This window comes from Perca fluviatilis, chromosome 16 (genome assembly GCF_010015445.1).
Source record: "Perca fluviatilis chromosome 16, GENO_Pfluv_1.0, whole genome shotgun sequence".
NCBI lineage: Eukaryota > Metazoa > Chordata > Actinopteri > Perciformes > Percidae > Perca > Perca fluviatilis.
Genome location: NC_053127.1, coordinates 17,815,170 through 17,839,219, shown reverse-complemented (window position 1 = coordinate 17,839,219; position 24,050 = coordinate 17,815,170). Strand labels below are relative to the sequence as shown.

The window sequence follows — 24,050 nt, the reverse complement described above, 5'->3', positions numbered from 1 at the left end:
AAGTGTAGGATTGCCTAGTCAATTTATTTTTGGAATTAAAATGCATCAGGGAAAACACCAGTTGTACTCATTCCGAGCAGTTGGGCTAAGAGGGTGATTTTTGGTGACAAATCTCCCACGTACATGAGCAGAGATGAGTCAATGACACATCAACATGTCCCATTTTATAACTAAAAACATGTCTTTGTGCTGCACTCTGTATAATATTTTGCAGGAAGTAGGTCACCGCTTAATAAAGTACATAGGTGGAGTCAGTCTTCAGACGAAACCTGTTATTTTCTCCATTATCATATCCAATAATTTACATTCAATTCTAAATAGGTTGAACTTAATAAGAGCATGTGGGAAACTTTCTCTGTGCCAGTATTTATAGATAAGGTTTTGCAACAAACATGTCCCAGCAAATAACTTAGTGTCATGACATTTGGGGTAATATTATTATATTGTCACATTGTTGACTAAACTCTCCACCTGAAAGCGAATATGTCAAACCTTTGCTTTCATTTTTAGCCCAGTGTGGGTTTAATCTATGGCTTCAATACAAATCTTGTTGTGAAGTTTTCAGTATTGAAGGGTCTGCAATCATCCAGATGAATGTAAATCCTTGTGAACTACTGATGTATTAAGCAACAGTTTCACATCATGTGACTAATATAAGAGGCTGCATTTAGGGGAAATAAAAAAAAAAAATGAAGAAGTCCAATTTCAAGTAGTTTTATACAATTAGCTTTTTTGTGTGGAAAAACTACATGTTACATGCTTTTCCATTTAAAAATTGCAACACTGTCCACATTCTGTATGTTACAAGAACAAAAGTGCCAGCTCTGATTTTGCCTTTTGTGAACATTTGTCAATGTCACTAAAAACATGTTTCACTCCACACGCATATTACCTCTGGATTGTGTGGCCAACTCAAAGGTACTCAATTCTATCTTGGGTTTATATACAGTTACTTGATAGTTAAATAAAACTGGAATTTAGATTAAAAAAACTTCTTGTCTGTGGTGTTTAACAGAATGAGTCAGCCTCAGCTGGACATTAGGGATGAGAAAGAAACAAAAAGACAAAGACGGCATTATAGGAGGCTGTGACTAAACCGATGGACCGATTTACTCTCCAGTCACATAAAAATGCTCAACAAAAGACAGATCCCAGCGTGTAGAAGGAACTGCCAATGACAGTCAAAGAGTGTCCTATTTCTTCCATTCAGTGAACAAGTCTCTTCAGTCATGCCCATAAATTATCAGCATTATATTCTTATTGTTTTGGTATAACTACGTTATGGAAAAACAGTTACAAAGGACTTTTTTTCTTTGTAAAATTATTTATTTCTTGAATGTTAGTTATTAGTAGTTTGTTCCTATTCTTCAATTTAATAAAAAAAAAAAAAATCTAAGTTCTCCATGGGAGAAATACAGTTTGTTTCTACCCTCACATCTGTCTGTCACCATCATTATTCATTAAAACTCATTGTTAGTCATTGGTACTTAATTGGTCCTTTTCCTTTTTGCTTGTTCTTTTGTTTGGTTCAAAAGATCATTATTATTTTAACTTCCCATTTGTTGCTACAGTTCAGTTTTGTCTTTTGTCTTCCCTTGTTTCTGTCCATTGCTGGCAGCACACCTGAATCCCAGGTTATCAGAGGCAGAGTCAGGAGTGTTGCCCATCCTGCGGGACACAGAATCATAACCCTCAATCACTTGGGACTGTCGTACAGTTGCTCTGTGGACAAGAGTCTAAAAATGCATTTTTTTTTGTTTTTTGTTTTAATAACTCACCTGGTCGTAATGCGTGCCTTATGATTGGCTGAACCATCCACTGTGTCAATCCAGGAGCCACCACGCAGCACATACATTGGTTGTGCTGCTGGGAAGGGTGTGGCTGTCCATTCCCATGTGTTTCCCATCATGTCATACAGTCCTGCAGGAAGAATCGCTCTTATAGTGTTAAGAAACACACAGGCAGAGTAAACCTTTATAATATTATAAGGCCTGGACTCTTTTTGGTTTAAACAGTTTTGTAACATTTATTTCTCTCTATTGCTTTAAACTAAAGACATCTTTGTTACAATGTATCACTTATAATCATATATCATTTCGTTATTTTTTTTAATTTAACTAAGGGACAGTTACCATAACTGTTCTGAGGAGGAAATGCTGTGACAGGAGATACGCCATGGTACCCATCCTCTGCAGTGTCTTCATCTGGAAACGATCCCTAAAACATACAGAAAATGAAGTTATCATGTCTTCTCATGTGAAAATGTTTTTTCATGTCTCATATGTTTCATATGTCTACAATATCTGCTGGTATTCACTGATTTAAAGTGTAAAATTGCACCAAACATGTAATTTTTACCGTTGCATTTTTCAAAAAGTATCTCAATTAATACAAATTATTAATAAAGTCAAGTCATCATAGTCGATTAAAAAGCAGCAGCACATAATAACCTTTGGATAGGTAGGTCTGATGAAGTTTAATCAGTTTGGCACCCAAATGTGTATATTAAGTCTAAGAAAATGGTATCATAATCTGCAGAAATGAGTGGAAAACTATCACGTCAGTGTCTGTATCAGTGAATCCAGAGTCAAAGCATCCTATGATGACAATAGCATGTGCTTATGCTACTGCAACATGCATTATTGTTGTAGGCTGACCTGCCACAGGTTGGTTCTGTTTGCCTGGAACTTGTTACCCCACGGATAAGTCCGACCTTGATCACATGAGGCAGGAAAGAGTGAAGAGGACAGCAAACACTGACATTAGTCAAGAGTAGATGCGAACATACTGTCAAGTAAATACAACACTATCGGTGGCACATACAGTATTTCTTCTATGCTTTCAGTGCATAAACTGTGTACCTTGCAGCCCCCCTCGTGCAGCCCACTCCCACTCCTCCTCAGTAGGCAGTCTCTTGCCCTTCCCCCGGCAGAAGGCCTGAGCGTCATTCCAGCTCACCTGAACCACCGGGAAGCTCAGGCGCTCCCGAATGCCTGAACCAGGTCCTGCAGGCTGAACAGTAGAGGGTGAAAGGAGCAAAGGCAGACAATGAAGGCATGCTGGGAGATATACACACTCAAATAAAAAAAATATATAGGAATTCAAGGTAAAACTCATGACCTCACCTGTCTCCAAAACACCCGTTCTATAGGCAACCACCAAGGAGCAGACTGGATGGGAAAGATAAGAGTCCAAAGCTATTCACAAGACAACCTTACAAATGGTAATTGCTATCCATAAATTAGACCAAGTGTATTGCAATAGTGTACAGTATGTGTATCAAACAGCCAAATGTTTCTTGAAATGTTTCTAATTACTTTTTATAGACTTATCTATTTATCCTCTGAATAATTAATTCATTGTTTTGACTATAAAATGTTAAAAAAAAGTTAAAACACCAACGGTGAAAGTTGTATTACTATTTATTTTTTGTCAGACCAAGAGCTCAAAGCCCAAATATATAAATTACATGTAAAACATTGAACAGCATTATATCTTACTATTTGTAGGTAGGCCTACCTCGATTCTCTGTGTGACTTTGCTCTTCAGCTCTTCTGACACAAAATCTTGAAACACAAAACTCCAACCAAACGTCTCAGCTTCAGTTTTGTACTTCTGCGCTCTCACAAAGTCTCTGTGATCAATAAAGGCCAAGTCAGTGGCTTTGTTATATTATTTTTTTAATCATTATCAAAATCACCCTGATATCAGGTTTCAAGGTTGATTACCTGAAATCACCATTTGTGACAGGGTATTTGTCTATTTGAAAAGGCTGCAGTTCAACCTCCTTGGTGGGGCCCTCTCCATCTCTCCCGTCAGCTGCACTGGTTCCCATTATCAGCTTTCCTCCTGGTATACTCAGCATCTCATCTGCTTCTGTGTGTCGGGATAATATCTCGATCATGTTAATTCAATGTAATATCATTTATGTTTCGGTATTTTCAGAGAATGAAAAGGTGATTTCTTACCCGACACTGCCAGTAAAAACACCGCGGATATCAAGAACGCTATTTTAAAGTTCATTTTTGACATGAATTCGACATTAAGCACATATGTGTGTGTATATATAGCGCTGTATACAAATACACGTTTAAGAGTTAACTAGCTAGCAACAAAACTTCTCAAACTTCGATTAAATGGTTTCATTTCTCTGTCGGACATATTTTACCGTCGCAACAGAAATGGGTTCAACGATAAACATGTTCCGTGTAAAACAAAAGGTTCCGCTTCAGCGTTCATTTCTTTTCCCCCTTTTTTTTTTTACTCCTCTTCATCCCCTGGATGAACGATATCGTATGAAGTTGCAGATATAAATATATCTATATAGTAATTAGATTTCGTCATATTCAAAGCCTTGAAGATAAACTACTCCAAAGTTTAAGGTTTAAAAATTTGATGCTTTGACTAAATTGAAGTCAATAAAAAATTAAAATGTATACAAATCTTATTTATATATTTAATTTTTATTCTAAATTGCCATCCAGTGTTTTTATTTTAGAAGCTTATGCAAATTAAACATGCATAGACTTACTGAAAACTGAAATTGTAACAAATGCAATCACAAGAATATATTTCACAGCTCAAGTTTAAATAGTTGGTTATGATTAGTGGTCGAAGAAATATGCTATACCCTTTACCAAGTAGGAGTAGATAAGGTTTTTTTTTTTTTTTTTTACTTCTGAAGCATTCATGTGGGAGAAGCACTTTAACTGGTGCAGATGAATCCAAGTTTAGCCAACTTTGTAGGGCAGTTTAAGCTCCAACAGTGCATATTTTATAAGCTTTTCACTTTTGTGTAAAATCTCTTTAAAGTAAATACAGCTTTTATTTTAAGTTAAAAGTACAAATTTAGAAATGTAGTCAAGCAGAAGTAGCAGAAAACTGAAATGCTCAGGTTCAAGTACCAAAAAGTACTTTTAATGTATTGAAGTTAAATTCTAAACTGGTGGGGTTTGTTTCAGTAGGTAGGTCCAGATGTGATTTATTACATTTGTGTACTCTCACAAGCAGAAAAATTATTTCTGATGATGTTTCTCTTAATCCAATTACTCTTCAAAACAAACTACTACATCTTTCAAGAGCCAAGAAAGTCTTTAATGGGTAGAAACATAACCGAGTGGCAGAGGTCAGTGCTTTTAACAAAATCTCATAAATAAACCAATCAGAGGGAGGCATTGACAAATCCATGAAAAAAACCCACGAAAAGCATAACAAAGGTTTCTGACAGACGCTGCGATGGACGCCGTGGGGTGTACAGCCGGCCGTCCATCAGACTGGGGTGCTTTGGAGTTCCTAGAGCCGGAACACCTTGACTGAACCGTCAGGTAAACAACTATTCCTGTGAGTATGATAACAGCTGCAGCTTCTTCAGTTGACCTTTAACCTTTGAGAGAAGACATTCCAGCTCGCATGATCTCATCCACCAACAAGATGTTGCTGGCGATAACCGTGCTGTAAAGGAATAAAGAGCCACATAAGAGATTGATGGAGTTAATGCATACGGAGAATTTCAAATATTCAATGGTCTTGTAAAGAAAAGTGTCATCTCACCATGAATGGAGAAGCTGTTTCTTTACGCTGTAATTATCCCAAACGCCTGCTTCTCCTGCCACCATGGGCTCCCCTGAAGAACAACAGGATTTTAAGTAAAAAAAACAAGCTGGCGATAGAAGTGCACTATGATCCAACCAGGTATTTGGGGGCTAAAAAAGGAATACACAGAGTCAAAGAGCAAAAAAATAATAATAAAAATAACCACAACAGTGAGACTCAAAATACAAATGTGCAGTCTTGGAGTTGGTGAATGGTAAAGGTGAATCCTTTACTATGAACACTTTAATCAGAAACTGTTCTGGTTTCTCATAGTTCATCCTTTTGCCAATGTAATGCTGTTTGACATCTGTATAACTGAGCATTTATTTGATGCTCAATGTATGGACCTTTTTCACAGCAGACATTTTGACTTGTCATAGTAGGAAAAGCACAGCTGAAAGTGATAACCTTAACGATGGCTCAGTTCCATCAAGTGTCCCAGTGAGCTATTTCAGTGAGTCAGCATGCCCAATACCAGGGCCTCTCCTAAGTGGAATGCAGCCATCATTAATGGTTTTGAATACACCTGTGCTTTTCCTGCTATGACATGTCAACATGGCTGCCGTGAAAAAGGTTTATTAAAAAAGGCTCAAATTCTCTGCACTTTATTACAGTTTAACTTGAAAATGAAAGCACTTCAAACTTCATCAAGTTAATAGTCTTATGTTGCTGCTTTTAAAAAAACCATTGTGATGTGGCGATCTTGCAATATATTGCAAAACTCAATCTTTTAACAGTGTGCTGTGGTCCTGACCTGTGCTGAGGTCCACTCCAACTAGCTGACCAGACTCTTTGTACTCCATCTGCAGCTTCAGCAGGGTCTCCTGTGGGTCATAGCCAGAGTTCTGGGCCAAAACCTATAAAAGGGAGATGCATTATTAAAATCAACAGAAGCTGATACAGTATGAATGCTAACAAATGAAGCGGTTTTACCATTTTTCCTGTTTAATGTAACAATGGAAGAAGAACCAGAGATACTACCAGTAGCATAATGCAGAAGCAAGAGATTTCTATACCACAAAGAAAACGCTGAAAGTCTGGGGAGAAGTAAAAATCCTTCACCTTGGGGATGATTAGGAGAGCATCTGCAAATGCTTGAACTCCCAGCTGGGCTCTGCCTTTCACATTGGGCTTGTGTTTCACCAGACTATCTGCCACAGCCACCTCAAACGCACCTCCACCAGACACGACACAACCTGAAGAGACAAAGAGGAAAAGAAGATACTAAGAAAACAAGTATAATTGCCTCAGGTCAATAAGGTCCTAATAATTTGTTTAAAACAAAATGAATCGCTGGTTAAAAAAAACAGAGTTTGTTCTGATCAGCTAATACATGTGGGAGAGACTGAAACACTCCTAATGCAGAGGAAAAGATCAGAGTCACTGTAGCACAGACGTGAGAGGCCAGGGAGAGCCATGTTGGCATCCTTGGGTGTTCGCTGTGCAAATAAGACCAATACATACTGTACAATACAAACTGTTATGCACAAAATAAGAAAGAACATAAACTGACGGTTCTATTGCCAATCTTGAATTTGATTTAAATTAGGAACATAGAACAACATTTTGAACTGCACCCTGGTGGCAAAACAAAACTGGACTTGTAACTGAATCACTGAAATAAATCCCATTTCCATAAAACTATACATAAACATAAAACTAATAAAAAAAAAGAAAAAAAAAAAAGTCAAATGGCACAAACACATGGTAAAATGTTAGGATCCTTAGGTTCCTTAGTGTCTTACCATCTTCTATGGCGTTCTTGACTGCCCGCAAACCATCCCTTACGGCATCTTTGATCTGTGTGAGGGTGTGTTTGTTGGGTCCCTTCACCAGCAGGGTAACCGAGCGAGGGTTTCCACACTTCTCAATGAATGTGTACTTCTCCTCTCCCTGCAAACAGGATTTAGGGTGATTAGTTAATAAAAGAATACAACCAGAAGAAATATAAGAATACACCCAGAAAAACACTCACCAGCGTGTGTTCATAAACCAACCCAGCGTATCCCAAGCAGTCAGGTGTGAGGTCATCAATTGAATTCATGGCAATGCCACCGCAAGCGAGGGTGAGTCTGCAGAGGAAACACACTATGTATAACTCAATTCTTGATCTGATTTATGATGGAAAAACCTAATGCAGCTGTGGACAGCAAAAGCATTGTCTGTTCAGGTGTCCCTGTATCCGGCAGGTACTGCATCTTTGTTTGATAAACATCAGTGCAAAATGGTAGTTCAAATACATTTTAAATCGAGAGACTGAAATATTTTCATAAAATACGAGACAGTATTCTTAACGAGGTGCCATTATGGTCGGTTTTGAAATTCGGGAGTAGCCAGCCCCACGTGAAGCCCACTAGCGCGCAATGCTGGGAAGCGGGGTGATTCCATCTGTTAAAATAACGCGCATATGGACACGTACTATAAGATTTTCACACAAAGAAAATTTTGGCAAATGGGCCTAGAAGGGTAGATGTCACATCTCAACATAGTAAAAGCAAATAATAATTTGCCATACCCTGACACATTTTAGCATCTCTCTGATAATAAAACTTTGTACTGACCATAGTCTCGCTTTGCCAGACCCTCCTTCAAAGCGCGCTAAAGGAGAGTCTCAGATTGGACAGGTAGTCTAGCTATTTGTCTCAATTTACCATGCAGAGATCTGAGGAGCAGTCAAAAATAGTCCACCAAATTTAAAATTCAACACAAAGCAGAAGGAAGCTGAAAAGACATGCATCCAGTGGAATTTCCTGTGGCACCGGAGCAATCCCGGAAGTGTAACGTCAAGGATATAGACTATACGGACCACAAAAAAGCACAATGCACTCTGGTCCCACATTTGTGCTGAAGTGCACACCCTTGTGGCTAAGCAAAGTACGACTGTTAATGAAGCAGGAATGCTGTGGTGTGTTCATGGTGCTCTCTAAAAACAAAAACAGTCTCAATAAGGACAGTAATGAGAAATTGCTGACAGTGTTACCATCAGTAGGTCTCACGATGGTACACAGAAAAGCCAGTGTAACAGCATACCACTAGATACCTTATGAACCTCTTAGTTTCTAATAAGCTGGTGTTGGGAGATGTTTCTTTTTTTTTTTTTAAATACATTTTTTTTTACACTTCTTAGATAATACGTATTGAACTGTTTTTGCCTAACTTTCATTCTCTTCCTTTTTGTAAAGAAGGCAGTACATTTTACACTCTAGTTCACATCCCAAGAAACAGAGCAACTACAACATTTCCATTGTACAGAAAAGGCCACGTATATTTGTAACAGGGAAATATGTTACTTTCTTACCTCTCCATATTCCTCCTCTTTGCCCTGCGCAGGGCTACGATGCCTTCCTTGGCAAGAGCATCCAGGGAGAATGGGTCAATACCCTAAACAGAGAAAATGTGAAAATTCCATTTATCAACATCCATTCAAGAAATAATTCACGGTGTATTTTATGCCCATTTCAGTGATATTAAGTTTGTTCTGATCCGCTGAATACATGTAGGGGAGGAAGGGACTCTCCTAATGCAGAGGTACAGATCAGATTTACTGTGGCACAGATAAAAGAGACCAGGGAGAGCTACGTTAGCATCCTTGGGTGTTCTCTGTGCAACTAAAAGGATTGATTCAGCTTTTCACTTAAAGTGCTCATATTATGCAAATTTTCAGGTTCATAAATTGTATTTAGAGGTTATATCAGAATAGGTTTACATGGTTTCATTTTCAAAAAACTCCATATTTTTGTTGTACTGCACATTGCTGCAGCTCCTCTTTTCACCCTGTGTTCTGTTCCATCTTTGTTCGCATTGCATATGCGCAGTAGCTAGGTAAGGACTACTAGCCAGTCAGAAGCAGAGTATGAGGGCGTGCCACGCTAGCAGCTAGGCGAGCATTATAACGTGTTACCAAAGTGACGCACGTTCGTCACAGAAGTAAAGGCTCGACTACAATAGAGCTGTTTGTGAACAGTGTTTTCTGTTGGAGATGGTAAGTCCCTTTGGGGTAGACTTTGGGCTTTTTCACTTTGTAAACTTATAATGTGCACACACAAAAAAAAAAAATATATATATATATATATATATATATATATATAACAATAAAAAGGAAAGGGAAAAAGCCAAAAAGCATAATATAAGCAATTTAAAATGTGTTGAGAATCAGTGGTCATATAGAAATGTAAAGTCTTAAAAAAAAAAAAAAAAAAAAATGTGTGAATTGACCTGTAGCTTGGTGAAAATAATTACTGATGAGGTCCTTAAGTAGCAGAAACCGGATTTTATCCAACTAATGTAATGTTGTATAGCATCAGCTGTTAAAGCCAAGCAAGTATTGCTCAGTTTCTGCTGGATGTCAAAAGGTAATTTGAAGCAAATTAGCCAAAAGAACGTGATAAGATGACCTTGGCTCATTGATGGGACTTCAGAACAGCATCATCTACTAATGCGAAAATGTATCGTCATCGAAATTCTGAAGCTGTTAGACCTATTTTTCCCGTGACAATAATTTATTCCTGTTGATAGGCCTACTTTCTCCTGAAATACATTCTACCACATGTGTAGTCACGTGACTTCGCCCGGACCAGTCAGCATGGAAAGCATAATGGAAGATAACTCAAACAGAGTCCAAGTCAACTGAGCAACTTAAAAAAAATAAAAAATAACACACAAAAAAATATACAACGCAGTGTCCATCATCTGTAAACATTTTGGCTTCAGAAAAGATGATTTAGAACGTGATTAATTATTGTTCATTTATCATTAGAGGTAAAATGTGCAATTAATCGTGACTTTAGGTCATATCGTGCAGCCCTATCACCCACACATTATGTAGGTGTGACAACCGACTGTAAACATCTACCATCCATCTAAATTCTTCAGGGAACGCTGAACAGGTTTTTACCAATTTAAAAAAAACAAAATAAAAAACTAAAACAAAATTAAAGTAGCTGATGGAATTACATTTCACTAAAATTGTACAGTTTACGATTTTTCACGTGACAAATAAAATTGATCGACTGATATTTTTCAGCTTCATATTGGTTGTGTTTTAAAGCACATTTTAAAATGTCATGCTGCTGCTCCCAGTAGAGACAAAGAACTACAGTGTAAGGGCCGTTAAAATACCAACAGTAAGAGTCCTCTTCAAGCATACCTTCTGGTTAATGACGACAAAGCCCTTCTCCCCATTGGGACAGACTTTGTTCTTAAAGTTGATGATCTTCTGCACACGATCCTCAATGAACTTCCTTTCTGCAGACACAAGCTTCTCTCTCTCCTCGGCACTCTTGTAGAAGAAGCCAGAGTTGACCTCTGTCTTTTCATACTCCAAAGAGATGTTGCAGGTCAGCACATAGGCATCCTCCACCCTCTTCTTCATGTCTGGGTGGCGGGCACCGTGGTCCAACACCAAACCTCTGATCAGCCTGAGAAAGAAAAAAAGAAAAAAGCAACAACTTTTAGATGTCTGGGACCCCTATACACCACTGCAGTAAAGGGACAAGTTGCCTCTTGTTCCGAGTCTTCAGTTTTTATTAAAACTTACTGTGTATCGCAGTCGGTCTTGTGTTTCATCTCCATGATTTCCACCATGAACAGATCGATGGGCTCATTGGGTTTTTTGATGGCCAGCACAGCATCTACTACAGCCTGCAGAGAAACATATCACATTCACCATTAGAAGAAATACGATGAAAATAAATTGGCTCACTACTATAGGTAATATCTGACTGACCAAGAAAAGAAAAGAGGTTTACTTCCAGTTCCTCTGTCAAGTTTCTAACTACAGTGTTTAGTTTTGCTGCTTAAATGTCCCACAATATTAGCTGCAGTGACATTATTGCTTGCATGGAAACATTTAGAATTACTATCAGCAGCCTCTCTAATCATTAAAGTGTTAAAGAAAACTTTTACATCAATACATTACGTAACTTAAAAAGCCATGTAGCCTACAGGGTCTGCTAGGCGACAGTGAAATGTCCCGCGTGTCTCTAAAATGGAGAAAATAATTCATTCAGGTGGGTGGGTGGGTGATTTTAAGCCTACACGCGGATTCGGATAAAGAGCCCATTCATGCATCACTAAGTGCGTTTGTGTATGTAATCAATTAAATATACATACAAACATTTGTAATGCTTTACACAATATATGAAGCCTATACTGTATGTGTTAAATACAAAAAATTATCTATGACATTCGTACGTTCTTGTCACATGCCACGTTGTGAATTGAATTTAAAGTAAATTTATAAATTGTCATGAACATTGTTCTGCTTATCTGACAGACATAAAATACAGCGTATGACAAAACAATGGACAGCTGATGCAGCTGTGCTACGTCATATTTAATTGACGTTGCTTCAAAATGACAGCTTCGAGGCAAGAGGTTTCATATTTGTTAAATGCCTCAAATCTCCTGTAGGCGGGACTAATACGCCAGGAGAGGAATAGGAGAAGCGGTAACACTTTACTCTAAGTTTTCTACATAAGAGTGACATGACACTGTCATGAATACATGACACTCACATGACACTGTCACTGACATATGAACCCTAACCCTAACGTGTCATGACAAAACCAAATGACACTAAAAAAAAAAAGAGTTATAAACGTTTATGACTTGTTTATAATGTTTTATGACACGTTCATGACAGTGTCATGTCACTCTTATGTAGAAAACTTAAAGTAAAGTGTAACCGGAGAAGCACAAACTGGGAATTGGGAAAGGCCTTAAGAGTATTAATAACTATGGAAATTCTTTGTTTTGTGCTGTAGGGTCAAATGCTGACCCTCAGCTCTGCGTACGCTGAGCTCCATTCCCTTTTATCTCACCTCAGTGAGCAGGTCTGCCAGCTCTGCGTAGACCTTGGTCCTGAGGGAGGTGCGTGCTACGTCGATGAGGGTCTCTCTGTCCATTTCCCGGGTCACCTTCAGCTCCTCCAGAACAGCCAAGGCTTTCTCTTTCGCCGCCTCAAAGCCCTCCGCAACGATTCTTGGATGAAGACCCTGCCGCACCAAATCAAAAGGGAGTTATGGAAGGAATAGTTTAGGTAAAAAAACAAAAACATGGTGTACATTCTGGGTAAATTACCAGACAGGCCTGTGACTGTAGGCATTTTTTTAAATTTATTTATTTATTTATTTTTACCTCTGACACGTAGAGGTCAGCCTGCTTCAGCAGTTCACCGATGATGAGGACATTTGAGGTGGTTCCGTCTCCCGTGATGTCATCCTGCGCCGTGGCAACCTTTGCAATGAGTGATGCCGTCGGGTGCTGAATTTGCTGCACGGTACAACATAAAAAGCAAGTCATAATGCAAAACCCTACACAGTTTATAAGTGCAACAGGCTGCAACTATAGATAGATAGATAACAACTTCACAGAGCCCAAGGTGACATCTTCAAATGTAAAGCATAGATTGTTTATTGTTGCAAATATTCTATAGTCCAGGGAGGGCTACTGTACATTAACATAGGGCTGGGAAATATGAGGCTAGATATCATCTTAAATTTTGGATATCGTAATATGACACAAGTGTTGGCTTTTTCTGGTTTTGAAGGGTGCCTTACAGTAAAGTGAGGTCATTTCCTAAACCTGCCAGACTCACCAACTGTTTTATTATGTGCCTTTACCCACTTAGTCATTGTATCCGTCTTATTGGTAATTATTTTAGCAAAACGCTCATTGTGTTAATATTTTGTGAAAGCACCAATAGTCAACCCTACGATATCGCCGCAATATCAACATCAAGGCATTTGGTCAAAAATATTGTGATATTTGATTTTCTCCATATCATCCAGCTCTACATTAACAGCACATGAAAATCTATGGCAAAGGTAATAATGCATTTCAAATGCAAGCATGTTAATTATGTAAGACATTTGAGAACTGAGGCTGTTAAGATTTAGTGCCAATAACTTTTCTTTCATCAATATATCATATAATGTATCAGAGGTTTTGTGCCCCAATTAAGTAGAAAAATTATTACTTGTGATAACGTACTTTACTCTGACGAATAAAAACAAGTTCTACATAAACTCTTCATTTAACAAAAAAAATTCATCAAATAATAACTGGTGTCCAAAACACAAACAGCTAACAACCACTTTGCTTACTTTATACACAGTCCAAGATTGGCAATGTCATGTTTTCAGTGTCTAAGTAAACAAGTTTAAATCATACAGGTCACAGTTTATTATTTTTATTTTGATATGGACTGTGCCAAATATATTTACACAAGCTTAAATGGCACCCACATAAAGTAGGGGTGTGGTCACTTCAACAATGAAGAATGTAGCACAATAAAGGACAAGACATTTGGACAGAATAAGTGTAACGTAACAGCTCAGCACTTCCTACCATCTCGTGTAACAAGACGTTGCCATCTTTGGTCAGCTTTATGTCTCCTGCACCAGACACCAGCCTGCGGATCCAAACGAGCAGGTAAGGGTTAATGGTTACTGACCAAAGCAAAAGCTGGTTCGCTACAACCCACAGCAACGTACTATACTCTTGGATAACATTTAGTCAAGAAGTTAAAAGTTTTCGGTCAGCCATTAACGTTACACATTTCCAGAGTTTCATGCACTGCTCCATCCGCTCAGTAATTCAACTAACGTTAATTATATTATTATAACGCTTAACACGCACATTTGTGCTGAGTCCTAATCGAGATTGGTCCTGAGAATCTTTAGCGCAATCAGGCAACCGGCTGATGCTAACATGCTAATGTAAGCTTGGTGGTTGTCAAAACGGATCGTGACGAATGACGATGACTGGGCAGGGCAACGTGCGCCGGGAAAAATCATTTATCCGTGTAGCTAGTAGAGGCCTTAAATGTTACTCCCTGAAATTGTGGTTTAGCTAATACTTTGGACACAGGATATGCTTCCCAATGTTCACATAAATTCATAACCAGGTATCGGCAGACTGACTAACTTATAGTGTTAGCGTTACATGCGCAGTCTACCGGTGAATTGCAGCTAACGTTAGCTACTAGCAAATTTAGCTTAGCACGCATGCTGCACAAAGGGCTCCGGTGGCACTCACATTTTCATGGTCCCCTTCGGTCCCAGGTTACTTTTCAGCACATCCTGAAGCCCCCGGGCAGCACTGATGTTAACCGCCAGTGCAGCCTGGGCCCTGGCCACTTCTGCTTTTGGGTTCAGAGCTTTTACGGCAGTCATGGTGAAGCAGCTCAAACAGCGAGGTAAAAGCAAAAAGTACCGCTGGTAGGAAGTCCGCACTGCTCGGGCTGCTCTCGAAAGGAGAGTCGTTTCCAGAAGGCTCCTACACGTGTTCTCGTGCTGCCTTTAAGTAACCAGTCTAGGTTCGGACATTACGTTGTTGAGAAAGCTTCAAACTTATGAGAAGCCGCCTAGGCAAAAATTAAATACTTGACTTGCACATACATACCGGTACTTACACATACATGTATACTTGACTTGCACATCATCACATACATATCTACCGGTACTAAACACTAGCACATACAAGCATTCTCTCCTGCATATACATGCATATACACATGCACGGCTACTATACATACACATGAGAGAATGTGTGAGGGTATATTCTGTTATGTGAGTATTATGTGTGCATGTATATGCATGAGAGTAGCCTATGCATGTATATGTACAAGTGCTTAGTAGCCTACATATGTATGTGTGCAAGTGTAACGGTATGCGCAAGACAAGTCAAGTATTAAATCTTGACTTAGGCGGCTTCTCATTCAAACTCCCTGTTCACATTAGCACAAAATGAATCCTGAGTGAGACGATTCACTAGGTCCTGAGGAGGCAAACTGTCATCCTCAAGTATAATCAACTGCACATTTTTTATTTAATTTTTAAAATGATCACTACCATGGTTTATTATGCGTTTAAAGGCTTAGTCAAATTTCCGACATACACTGAAGGCAGCATAAGTCACACCCTAGCCTAGACCATTCGGCATGACATGGGACGCTCCAGGCTGCAGCCATACAGCCATACAGTCTTGAGACCATGCCCCGACTGGGCAAGTTACAGTCACCTTCGCTAAAGTCTGATATGTTAATGTTTGTATTTTCCAGCATCCTCTGACTGAATATGATTTTACTATGTACTTCTGTTGTTTCATGTACTTGTAGCAAATGTCCTTAATATTCTCATTTTATGTTCATATTTTCTTTTGCTAAGAATATTGTTTACCTGAATCTTTGTATATTTTGTCAATAAAAATAATAAAAATGTTTGTAGTATCCTACTATTATTATACTATAAGTCCATGAAATGAGTCCAAGACATTTAACATTTTCATCAGAAGTTTAATTCCATATGTACAACTAATCTTATTAAAGCACTGCAATTCACATTTACCACAGGGAGATATTACTCCTGTCCTTGTTTATTAAAATCACATAGTTAAGAATACCCCACTTCATTTACAGATACAGGATTAACCATATCTCTGGCTTGGTCAATAAACCCACTATGTATATCTACAATCTGACCATTTAAAAAAACCATTAATCTCATTTAGAGCACACAATCACCCGTTGGCATTAATTGCTTGATAGAGGGATATGTCAAACCAGTAGTTCTGCAGAAATCAAAAATCAGAAAACATTTTCTAATCATTTGAATCATCTCGTCACTCTCCACAGCTGGAGGAGCCATAAGTGTCATGATGTTAAAGTTAGAAAAGAATCTGGAGATGTGGTCAGTTTAACAGAGGAGACACAAACAGGGAACCTTTGAATATAAAGCTTGAGTCTAAATGTGCCCCTACAACTCAGCCCTCTGTCTTTGACAATCACCTACACGTATATTGTCTATTTTAGAACACTGATTTGTAAATAGCATGCTCCTCTTTGTAAAACTGACCATCACCTGTAACGTTTAAAGAAGCTTATCCAATTTATATTGATAGTGAACTATGAGCTCTGGAACAGTATTTTTGTTGTGAGATACTCTAGACAGTCACTTTTGTTTGATTTGTTATCAATGCTAGTGCAACAGGGCTTACAAGTCATTTTTCTGAAAGACCTTCAGACATTTTCAGACCCTGTGACCAGCACTAGAAGTGCTAAATGTTTGATCTCTTCAAGTATCGCAACTCATCATAAAAAAATAAGACACAGCTCTTAAAATCTGACCCTTTAAAAGATATAGACAGTGAAGAGGATGGGCATGTCAAATTATATTTTGTCTAAACAAAGCACATTAATGGATCAGTAACACAGTACACAGTAACATATATAGTTCTGATGATAGCCATTTTAACCTCATCATCTGAAATAAGACATTCTAGGTCCACACAGAAAAGTGGAGTAAAGAAAGAAGAAAAAGAAAACAAAAACTGAAACAACATGTTGATGTTATGCAGATTTCCCCGGCAGTGCACTCTGATGGTTGGTTACGCTCTCAACAGATGTGTAGTGCAACAGTTGCAGTGTCTGTTGAGAGGTTCCCCCGGTGGTTATGGTTACATCAAGGGTGAATTCTTCATGGGAATCATTATTCTAGATTCCACGTGCTGAATAAGAGGGACTGTGGGGTGGGGAAGAAACAAAGGTTTTAAAAACAGATTTCTGTGTCATGCAGTATTGTTTGTATGCACACACACAAAAAAAAAAAAAAAAAAAAAAATCAACAAAACAAGAAAAAACGGGTTACTGGGAGGGATCAGGTAACAGAAAATTAGACAATCTGTTTACATGCACTGTAGTAACCTGGACAACCATTCACTTTTAATTTGGTTAGGGTTTGCATTATTTTATGCAAATACAGATGCTATATGTACAAAGGCAAATCAACAGTTATTTTTATAAAGAAAGTTGCAAAGTTTTAATGTGGACATGACACGTACGTACGCTGTAGCCTGACGCACACCTCTCAAAAAATGTAACTACATGTCGCGGCGACGCAGACCGCAACAACTGTGATTGGTCCGCTTGGCCGCAGCTTGGTAGCGTTGCATTTCCCCCTACTCATTTACAAGTTCTCGTTCTCCGTAAACAACATGAAATCAAGGAGAGGGTTAACTTTTCCTGCTACAGATTTCCGACCTTGGTCAGAAAGCACAGGGGAGACACTTTGTTTCTCCGTCTACTCCTGCAGAATCGGTACTCGCTCCGAAGCTATTCCCCATCACTCTCTCACTCGCTCTACCACACGCTAGGTTGCATGACTTCAGCTTTTTTAAATTCAACTCTTATGTGATGAAAGTCAAGTAGACGTTCAGACGCGTAACTATTGGTAAGCAGGGTAAGCGGTGCTTACGGGCCCGGACCAATCAGGGACCCGCATCACTGGAAGATATTGATTGACAGCTGGGGCCCCCTATCACATTTTCATTACTCGCGACAATCCCAGTAGTCCCACGTGCAGCCACTGACCAAGTGGGAGTGAGAATGGGTCAAATTAATTTTCTTGTTTCTGTTATGAAAAGGAGACTTGTGTGACTCGAACATTTCACATTTACCAACAAAACGTACAGCAAAAGACCGTGCAAAACATTTCAGACCGTACTGCCACAGAACACACCAAAAAGACGAGAGGAGACGAGACGTAATACATCTCTATAACAGCAGGCGGCGCTAATCTGTAATGTTGCCCAAGAAATGAAAAACCAGCAGCTGATTGGACGAACGCGTCACATGGGTTTGTTTTCTCCGGATATTCAGAGCCAGACTGTCATGGCGGCCGTTCAGAATACGATCTCATATTGTACTAAAATAGTTCACTGAAACGTGTTTCTGAGAACATTTTAAGCGAGAAATAGGCCATGCAGTTGCTGAATCTGTCTTCATTTCAGCTCAACAAAGGTCAGTTTAAAAGATTTTCGTCAGATTTTGAGAGACTGTAGTCACCTCATTCCGCTCGTCATTTCCGGGTGAGTCCCGACTTCCCTGCCGCCGACCGAACATGTCAGGTTGGCCAAAATGAACGCCGACAGCCCCCCAGACGGACGACGGCACGGGACACACCGAACAGATTTGAGTCACTGACCTCGCCAGACTGTCCCACGGCCGATAATCGGCCTGATGTGTCCCGGCCCTAAGACTCTTGGTGCTCCCCTTAATGACCCTCAGCACCCGTATGGCTCAACTCAAAAGGCACAGACTACTGCTTTGGACCCTGAACATCCTTTACATGATTAGAGCCAGATACTTTTATCAGGGCGGAGGTTGTCTCCCCAGAGGTAGCACTAATAGATACATATTGTGCTTTGGTCTATCTGCTGTTTTTTTTTTAAAACAAACTATAACCAGGGATGCCATGTCATTGAGTCTTCTTTTCTATGACTCGTGGTGGCAGTGTAGGAGATGAGGATCCTGTGCTGTGTTATGTATTTGTGTTGGACTACTGTCTCTGGGATATTTAAGTTTTTTATTTTTTTATCTTGGAACCATATTAAAATCCTAAGTTTAGTAAAGCCTGAAGACAACATAAATGCCAAGATTGTGAAACATTTTATTAATGTCAGAGAGAATAATGACCTGAAGTGCACAGTTTATCCTAACAATGTAAATGTGTCTGAAATATAAGGCTGTGCAATTAATTGAAATTTAATCGTGATTATGATTTCAGCTCCCAATGATCACAAAAACAGTATAATCGAGAAAAACAATTATTAAGCTCGTTACATTTTGCAAGTAAACTCTTATTTTCTCTTGTGTTCTGAATGAAAAAATAAAGTTTAAATAGGCAAAAAAATATTTTTTTTACAGTTGATTTATTTAACTTTTTCCACAGTTCAATAATTGCAACATCCTTCCAGAAGTCAACGAGTAATCGTGTTAAATTATCGTGATTTCAATATTGACCGAAATGATCGTGATTATATTGTTTACCAGCCCTACGGAAATATTTTGAATAAAAGGATGCATCACTACGTTTACTGAGCCACTCTTTCAGCCTACTGCAATACTTTCCCTGTCCCTATCTTCCCTGTATTCCTTTTAATGCATGCACATATGTTAATAGCCAATTAGAAACCTGGCTGATCTAATAGCCTACCCTGATTACATAAATCATGTTTCTCGTAAACATTGGTTTTCAAGAAATCAGATTTCTGCAAAAACTGTCTAACTACTGATATGAACAGATTCTTTTAGCTAGGTAGAAAGTGAAGTAAAAAAGTAGCACTGCCCAATATGGAATATGAAATGAATAACACAATATTAATAAAATTATATTTTGGATCATGTTATATATCGCACACATGGAATATACATGCAAGATGACATTTAAAAAAAATTAAACTTTATCCAATGAGTTGTCCATGACATACAAACTCACAGTAATATATTGAGGGCCTAATTTACTAACACTAGCGCAGTTTGCGCTGCGTCTGTTTATGCGAGTTCGGTAATCGCGCACGCTATGCTTCCACATTTTGCGTAGTATTTATCAACACTGACACCCATCAGGCAATCAGCGTCTTTCTCCGCCCACTATACCGTAAATTGCGCTGTAGCAGAGCGGTACTTGTGCTATTATATGGCTGAGTGCAGACTGCGATATTCCCACTGCTGATGCTATGACTGTTTGAAATGATCCTGATGCCGATATTTGTAATGTAGCGAGGAGTTTAACAACTGCTGGAATGGGATGTGAACGCTGAGTGGGAGATTAAATTTCATCTTTGATTTCTTCCAGTAACTCTAATATTGCATGGCTGCTTGATCTGTAACGCTAAATGATGTTGTGTTCACTGACAAAGTGTGATTCTTGTGTTAAAAATATTTTCAGCCTCGCCTATGTCTTCGTCTTGCTCAAATTGCTGTTGCCATTTCACCAGCGGCATAAAGGTCTACGAGGAAACTCGATTGCGGCTGCTTTAAAGAGGCGGAGAATTTCCCCCCCAGAATAGAGGCGCGCTCTTACTGACAGTCTTTGTAAATACCACGGAATATATAATTAGGTGCACTTTGCGCTTATCCTCCCACCTTTTTGGGTGGAACTCCCACTTTCCCCACGACCCTCCCACGAACGCATATTGAAAGCGCAACTTGTCTCTTCTCGCTCATGTAGCAGACAATCTGCGATTTTACCTAAGTGCGCCCTGTTTGTAAATAGCCCACATCGGTTACGTCCGTCTTTGCGACCAATTAGCGCCTGGAAATAGGCGCAAACGGCTTGATAAATCTAGCCCTTAATTTGCTCGATATCATTCATTTTTTCAACAGAATAAAAAAAAAAAAAACATGTTATGATTGTATCATCATCATGATATGATTCCTCTAAAGGGAGGAGAGATAAGACAGCAAACTTACCTGTGTAATAAACAACCTCATCCCAGCCTTCACGCTGCCAGGCTGCATTTCTGGTGTTTTCTCTGGACTGAAGATCTTTGTAAGCTGAAAGAGAGAAGAAGAAAAGATATGGCTTGGTTTATTAATATTATTGATTGGAGTTTAGAAAAGTGCTGAATTCTGAAACTCTTGCACTAAGTAATATTGATCAATTTCATGATGTAAAACATGTAATTTACAGTATTTCCTGAATAGCAACACAGATACTTGGTGGAGAAAATGTTGATGGGACAAATCAAACTAAAAATCAAAGATGTGCCCAGGTAATATAATATGAACACATTTGTGCAGTTATTTGCAATCAGTGTTGTAATGTAACGGAGTACAAATACTTCGTTACTGTACTTAAGTAGAAATTTCACGTATCTGTACTTTACTTCGCTATTTAAATTTATGTCAACTTTCACTTTTACTCCACTACATTTCCTAGATAAAATGTATACTTTTACTCAGTTATATTTCCACTAAGCATCTTCGTTACTTGTTACTAAAAAATAAAATTAGAAGAAATGTGTGCGACTGCAATAAGGGAGGTTTGCGAATCACTGCTCCTAGATTGCATTACGCCACGCTCCGCACGCCGCGTTCTATTTCAGCGCTTGTTTGTTGCTAAAGGAGGAGGAGGACGCACAACTGAAACCGCCATGGAAGCACGAGCACCTACTGGAGGACCTCCCGTACTCGTACGCGACACAGGCTCGACATAAGCAATGGCCCGATGGCCAGGGGCCAGTAAAAACGTATGTCGGGCTGGTTGCAGCCACAGTCACTGGTGTGTGCGTTACTTCACGCAGCACATGTACTGACTGGAAACGTTACCGAGGATTATTTACCGCCGATGGCGCAGATGAACTAACGCTACACTCGTTACTGGAAGTAGGTAGCCTACAATAAAACCTCCATGATTAAAGAGTCAATACTTATCAATAACGCACCTACCTGTTCTACAGGCAGAAACACGTAGAAACCGATATCTCAGTCTGCGCTGTCCACTCTCGTCCACCGCGCTGTGCAAACACAGCTCTACTCTGCAAATAGCGACTTTACAAACGAGCTAAAATGAAAGATGTCAGTTTGTAGTCTAACTGTTTGTCTTAATTTGCAACCAATCTCGAACTTTGGACAAACTCTTGTAAACGTAGCTGCTGTCTAAACGAGCCATCCTCTCCGCTGGAGCGGTATGGATGTATTATAAGACCAAAACAAATACATGTGGCTACTTAATATACACGTGAATGACGCGTTCTTCATTCTTGACATATTATTTAGCAACAACATTGTCTTATTTCAAATTAGGCATACAGGACTAATCTGAGATCATTTTCTAGTTAAGTAGCCTATCTAGTTATCATTATGGATTTTCCATGTTTTTAGGGGTTTGCTTGCTAATGTAAAAAATATAGCATTAATTTAGTAAGAAAGTGAAAATATCAAACAAGATGATGATTGATGTCAGCTCTAAAAATCTGCTGTTTGTTCTTTGAAATTAAGATAATTGTGCCTGAAAAGTCCTAGAAAAGAATGTGATTTTGATTTGATGAGTGAGATTAAGAAGATATGGGAACCCTGAATATGCTTTATGCTTTACTATAAGAAAGCCACAATAAAAGTTCTAACCGCTTGCTTTAAAAAAAAAAAAAAACGTTTACTTCAAATACTTAAGTACATTAAATATCAGAAAATTACTTTTGATACTTAAGTACAGTATATATCAGATACTTTAAGACTTTTACTTAAGTAATATTACTTAAGGTAACTTTCACTTCTACCAAAGTCTTTTTCTAGTACGATACTTGTACTTTTACTCAAGTATTGCTTTCTAGTACTTTATACAACACTGTTTGCAATACAGTGAAGCATCTAGGAATGTATAATCCCTAATATGTAAACTTGGAAACATTGCTTACCCCATAAATGGTGAACCGTGTACAGACTTCCAATCTGTGAAAAAAAGCCTCCCACTGCCTCTTGGTTCTCCTGGCGAAACGCAATCGCACGAGCCCTGCAGAGCAACAAAGAGTTATGTTACATAAAAAAAGACTAACAGCTTGTAGTTGAAGGGTTGTATCGATTAAACCATCACCCCAAATTTGTAGGTTTTAAAGTTCAAATGAAACTGACATTTACAAATATCCCCATAATTATATTGAAATCAAAACATCAAATGTTGATGTTACAATGTCAGAAACGTTTTAAAGCAGGTTTGATTTTATTACAGTAACAGGCAAATTTCCCAGTCATCCTAATCAATTTAAATCACATACATATATTAAATACAGGGGGGGAAATTGGTAAATTATGCTTGAGATTTACAAATTATGTCCAATATAACTTTCGTCACGCTTAGGATTCATTCTCGGCTCGTGTAGCCAAAAGATACCTGTGACTCATATTCATCTGCTACAATCTGTGAAACCAATGAAATAGTAGTGAGGAAATGTTAAATGGTACATAATATTGGTAGCTCTACAATTACAGCAACATTGAGAGAAAGTTTAAGAGCTTCTCAGACTAAAAGTTATGCCTCACCAGTAATTTCCCCACTCGATCATCGTTCCTGGCTGAAATGAGAATGGGAAGAGTGGAATGGAAAATAAGATGTCTGACAGTTGTCATCACATCAAAAGTGGAAAACATATTTATGCATAATGGAAGGAAGCTGGTAAATTTTCTATGGAGTTACCCTGAGTTGGTATGATCGGAGCTCATAGATGTTGGGTCCTGGACGAGGGACAGGTTCATTCCAGAAACTGAACTCCAGCAGCAGCTGGTTCCTACGAGACAGCAACATCTTCCCCCTCTCTTTCCTGTAGTCTGTAAACTCCTACAACAACAACAACAACAAACAAACAACAGCAACACATTACTCAGTTAATCACGTCTTCTCATGTCGAAGTATAATAATAGCTGTGGCAACGTTGAACAGAGATACAGAACACTTGGTGGTTGCACAAGACAAAATCTCTGTCAACTGTTTTGAGAGGATAGCATCCACTACCAACACAACATTCCCGCCTTGTATTATCTAATTTGGTCAGTTTTGCTGGAATACAGGTGAATAAACTCTTCCATACAATCTTGAGTAATTTGAGTTACTATGTGTTAATTGCCTAAAATGTATGTGGGAATGTACAATTGTTCAGGCTGTTTTAAAAGGCCTTAGATT

At 38.7% G+C, this 24,050-nt stretch overlaps 3 protein-coding genes and 1 non-coding gene across 6 annotated transcripts in view; all 4 read right to left on the bottom strand.

Moving 5' to 3' along the window:
- Positions 1-5: 5 nt before the first annotated feature.
- On the bottom strand, positions 6-4,190 carry sumf2 (sulfatase modifying factor 2). Its single transcript, XM_039826520.1, has 9 exons — positions 3,969-4,190; positions 3,729-3,876; positions 3,520-3,634; positions 3,126-3,170; positions 2,862-3,012; positions 2,658-2,713; positions 2,133-2,217; positions 1,779-1,920; positions 6-1,668 (listed from the first exon to the last, which is right to left on the bottom strand). Exons 1-9 carry the CDS (start codon positions 4,030-4,032, stop codon positions 1,566-1,568), a joined length of 909 nt encoding a protein of 302 aa, XP_039682454.1. The 5' UTR covers positions 4,033-4,190; the 3' UTR covers positions 6-1,565.
- Positions 4,191-5,072: 882 nt separating this feature from the next.
- On the bottom strand, positions 5,073-14,878 carry cct6a (chaperonin containing TCP1, subunit 6A (zeta 1)). The gene is made up of 13 exons (XM_039826517.1): positions 14,632-14,878; positions 13,942-14,005; positions 12,730-12,864; positions 12,414-12,587; positions 11,129-11,232; positions 10,739-11,009; positions 8,891-8,973; positions 7,568-7,664; positions 7,338-7,485; positions 6,655-6,788; positions 6,347-6,449; positions 5,551-5,623; positions 5,073-5,451 (listed from the first exon to the last, which is right to left on the bottom strand). The coding sequence occupies exons 1-13, from the start codon at positions 14,766-14,768 to the stop codon at positions 5,379-5,381; spliced, it is 1,596 nt and encodes a 531-aa protein (XP_039682451.1). The 5' UTR covers positions 14,769-14,878; the 3' UTR covers positions 5,073-5,378.
- Positions 9,064-9,200, bottom strand: LOC120544783. The gene has a single exon (XR_005636583.1). It is a non-coding gene; the product is annotated as a small nucleolar RNA SNORA22 (small nucleolar RNA).
- A 990-nt stretch (positions 14,879-15,868) lies between the features above and the next one.
- Positions 15,869-24,050, bottom strand: part of LOC120575688 (protein NipSnap homolog 2-like) — a 50,805-nt gene continuing 42,623 nt past the window's right edge. For all 3 annotated transcript variants that reach the window (XM_039826514.1, XM_039826515.1, XM_039826513.1), the window contains 5 exons: positions 23,568-23,708; positions 23,414-23,445; positions 22,792-22,886; positions 20,846-20,929; positions 15,869-17,114 (listed from right to left, as the gene is read on the bottom strand). In XM_039826514.1, the coding sequence (XP_039682448.1) occupies positions 17,050-17,114; positions 20,846-20,929; positions 22,792-22,886; positions 23,414-23,445; positions 23,568-23,708 (417 nt within the window). In that variant the 3' untranslated portion in view covers positions 15,869-17,049. The remainder of the gene's footprint in view (positions 17,115-20,845; positions 20,930-22,791; positions 22,887-23,413; positions 23,446-23,567; positions 23,709-24,050) is intronic.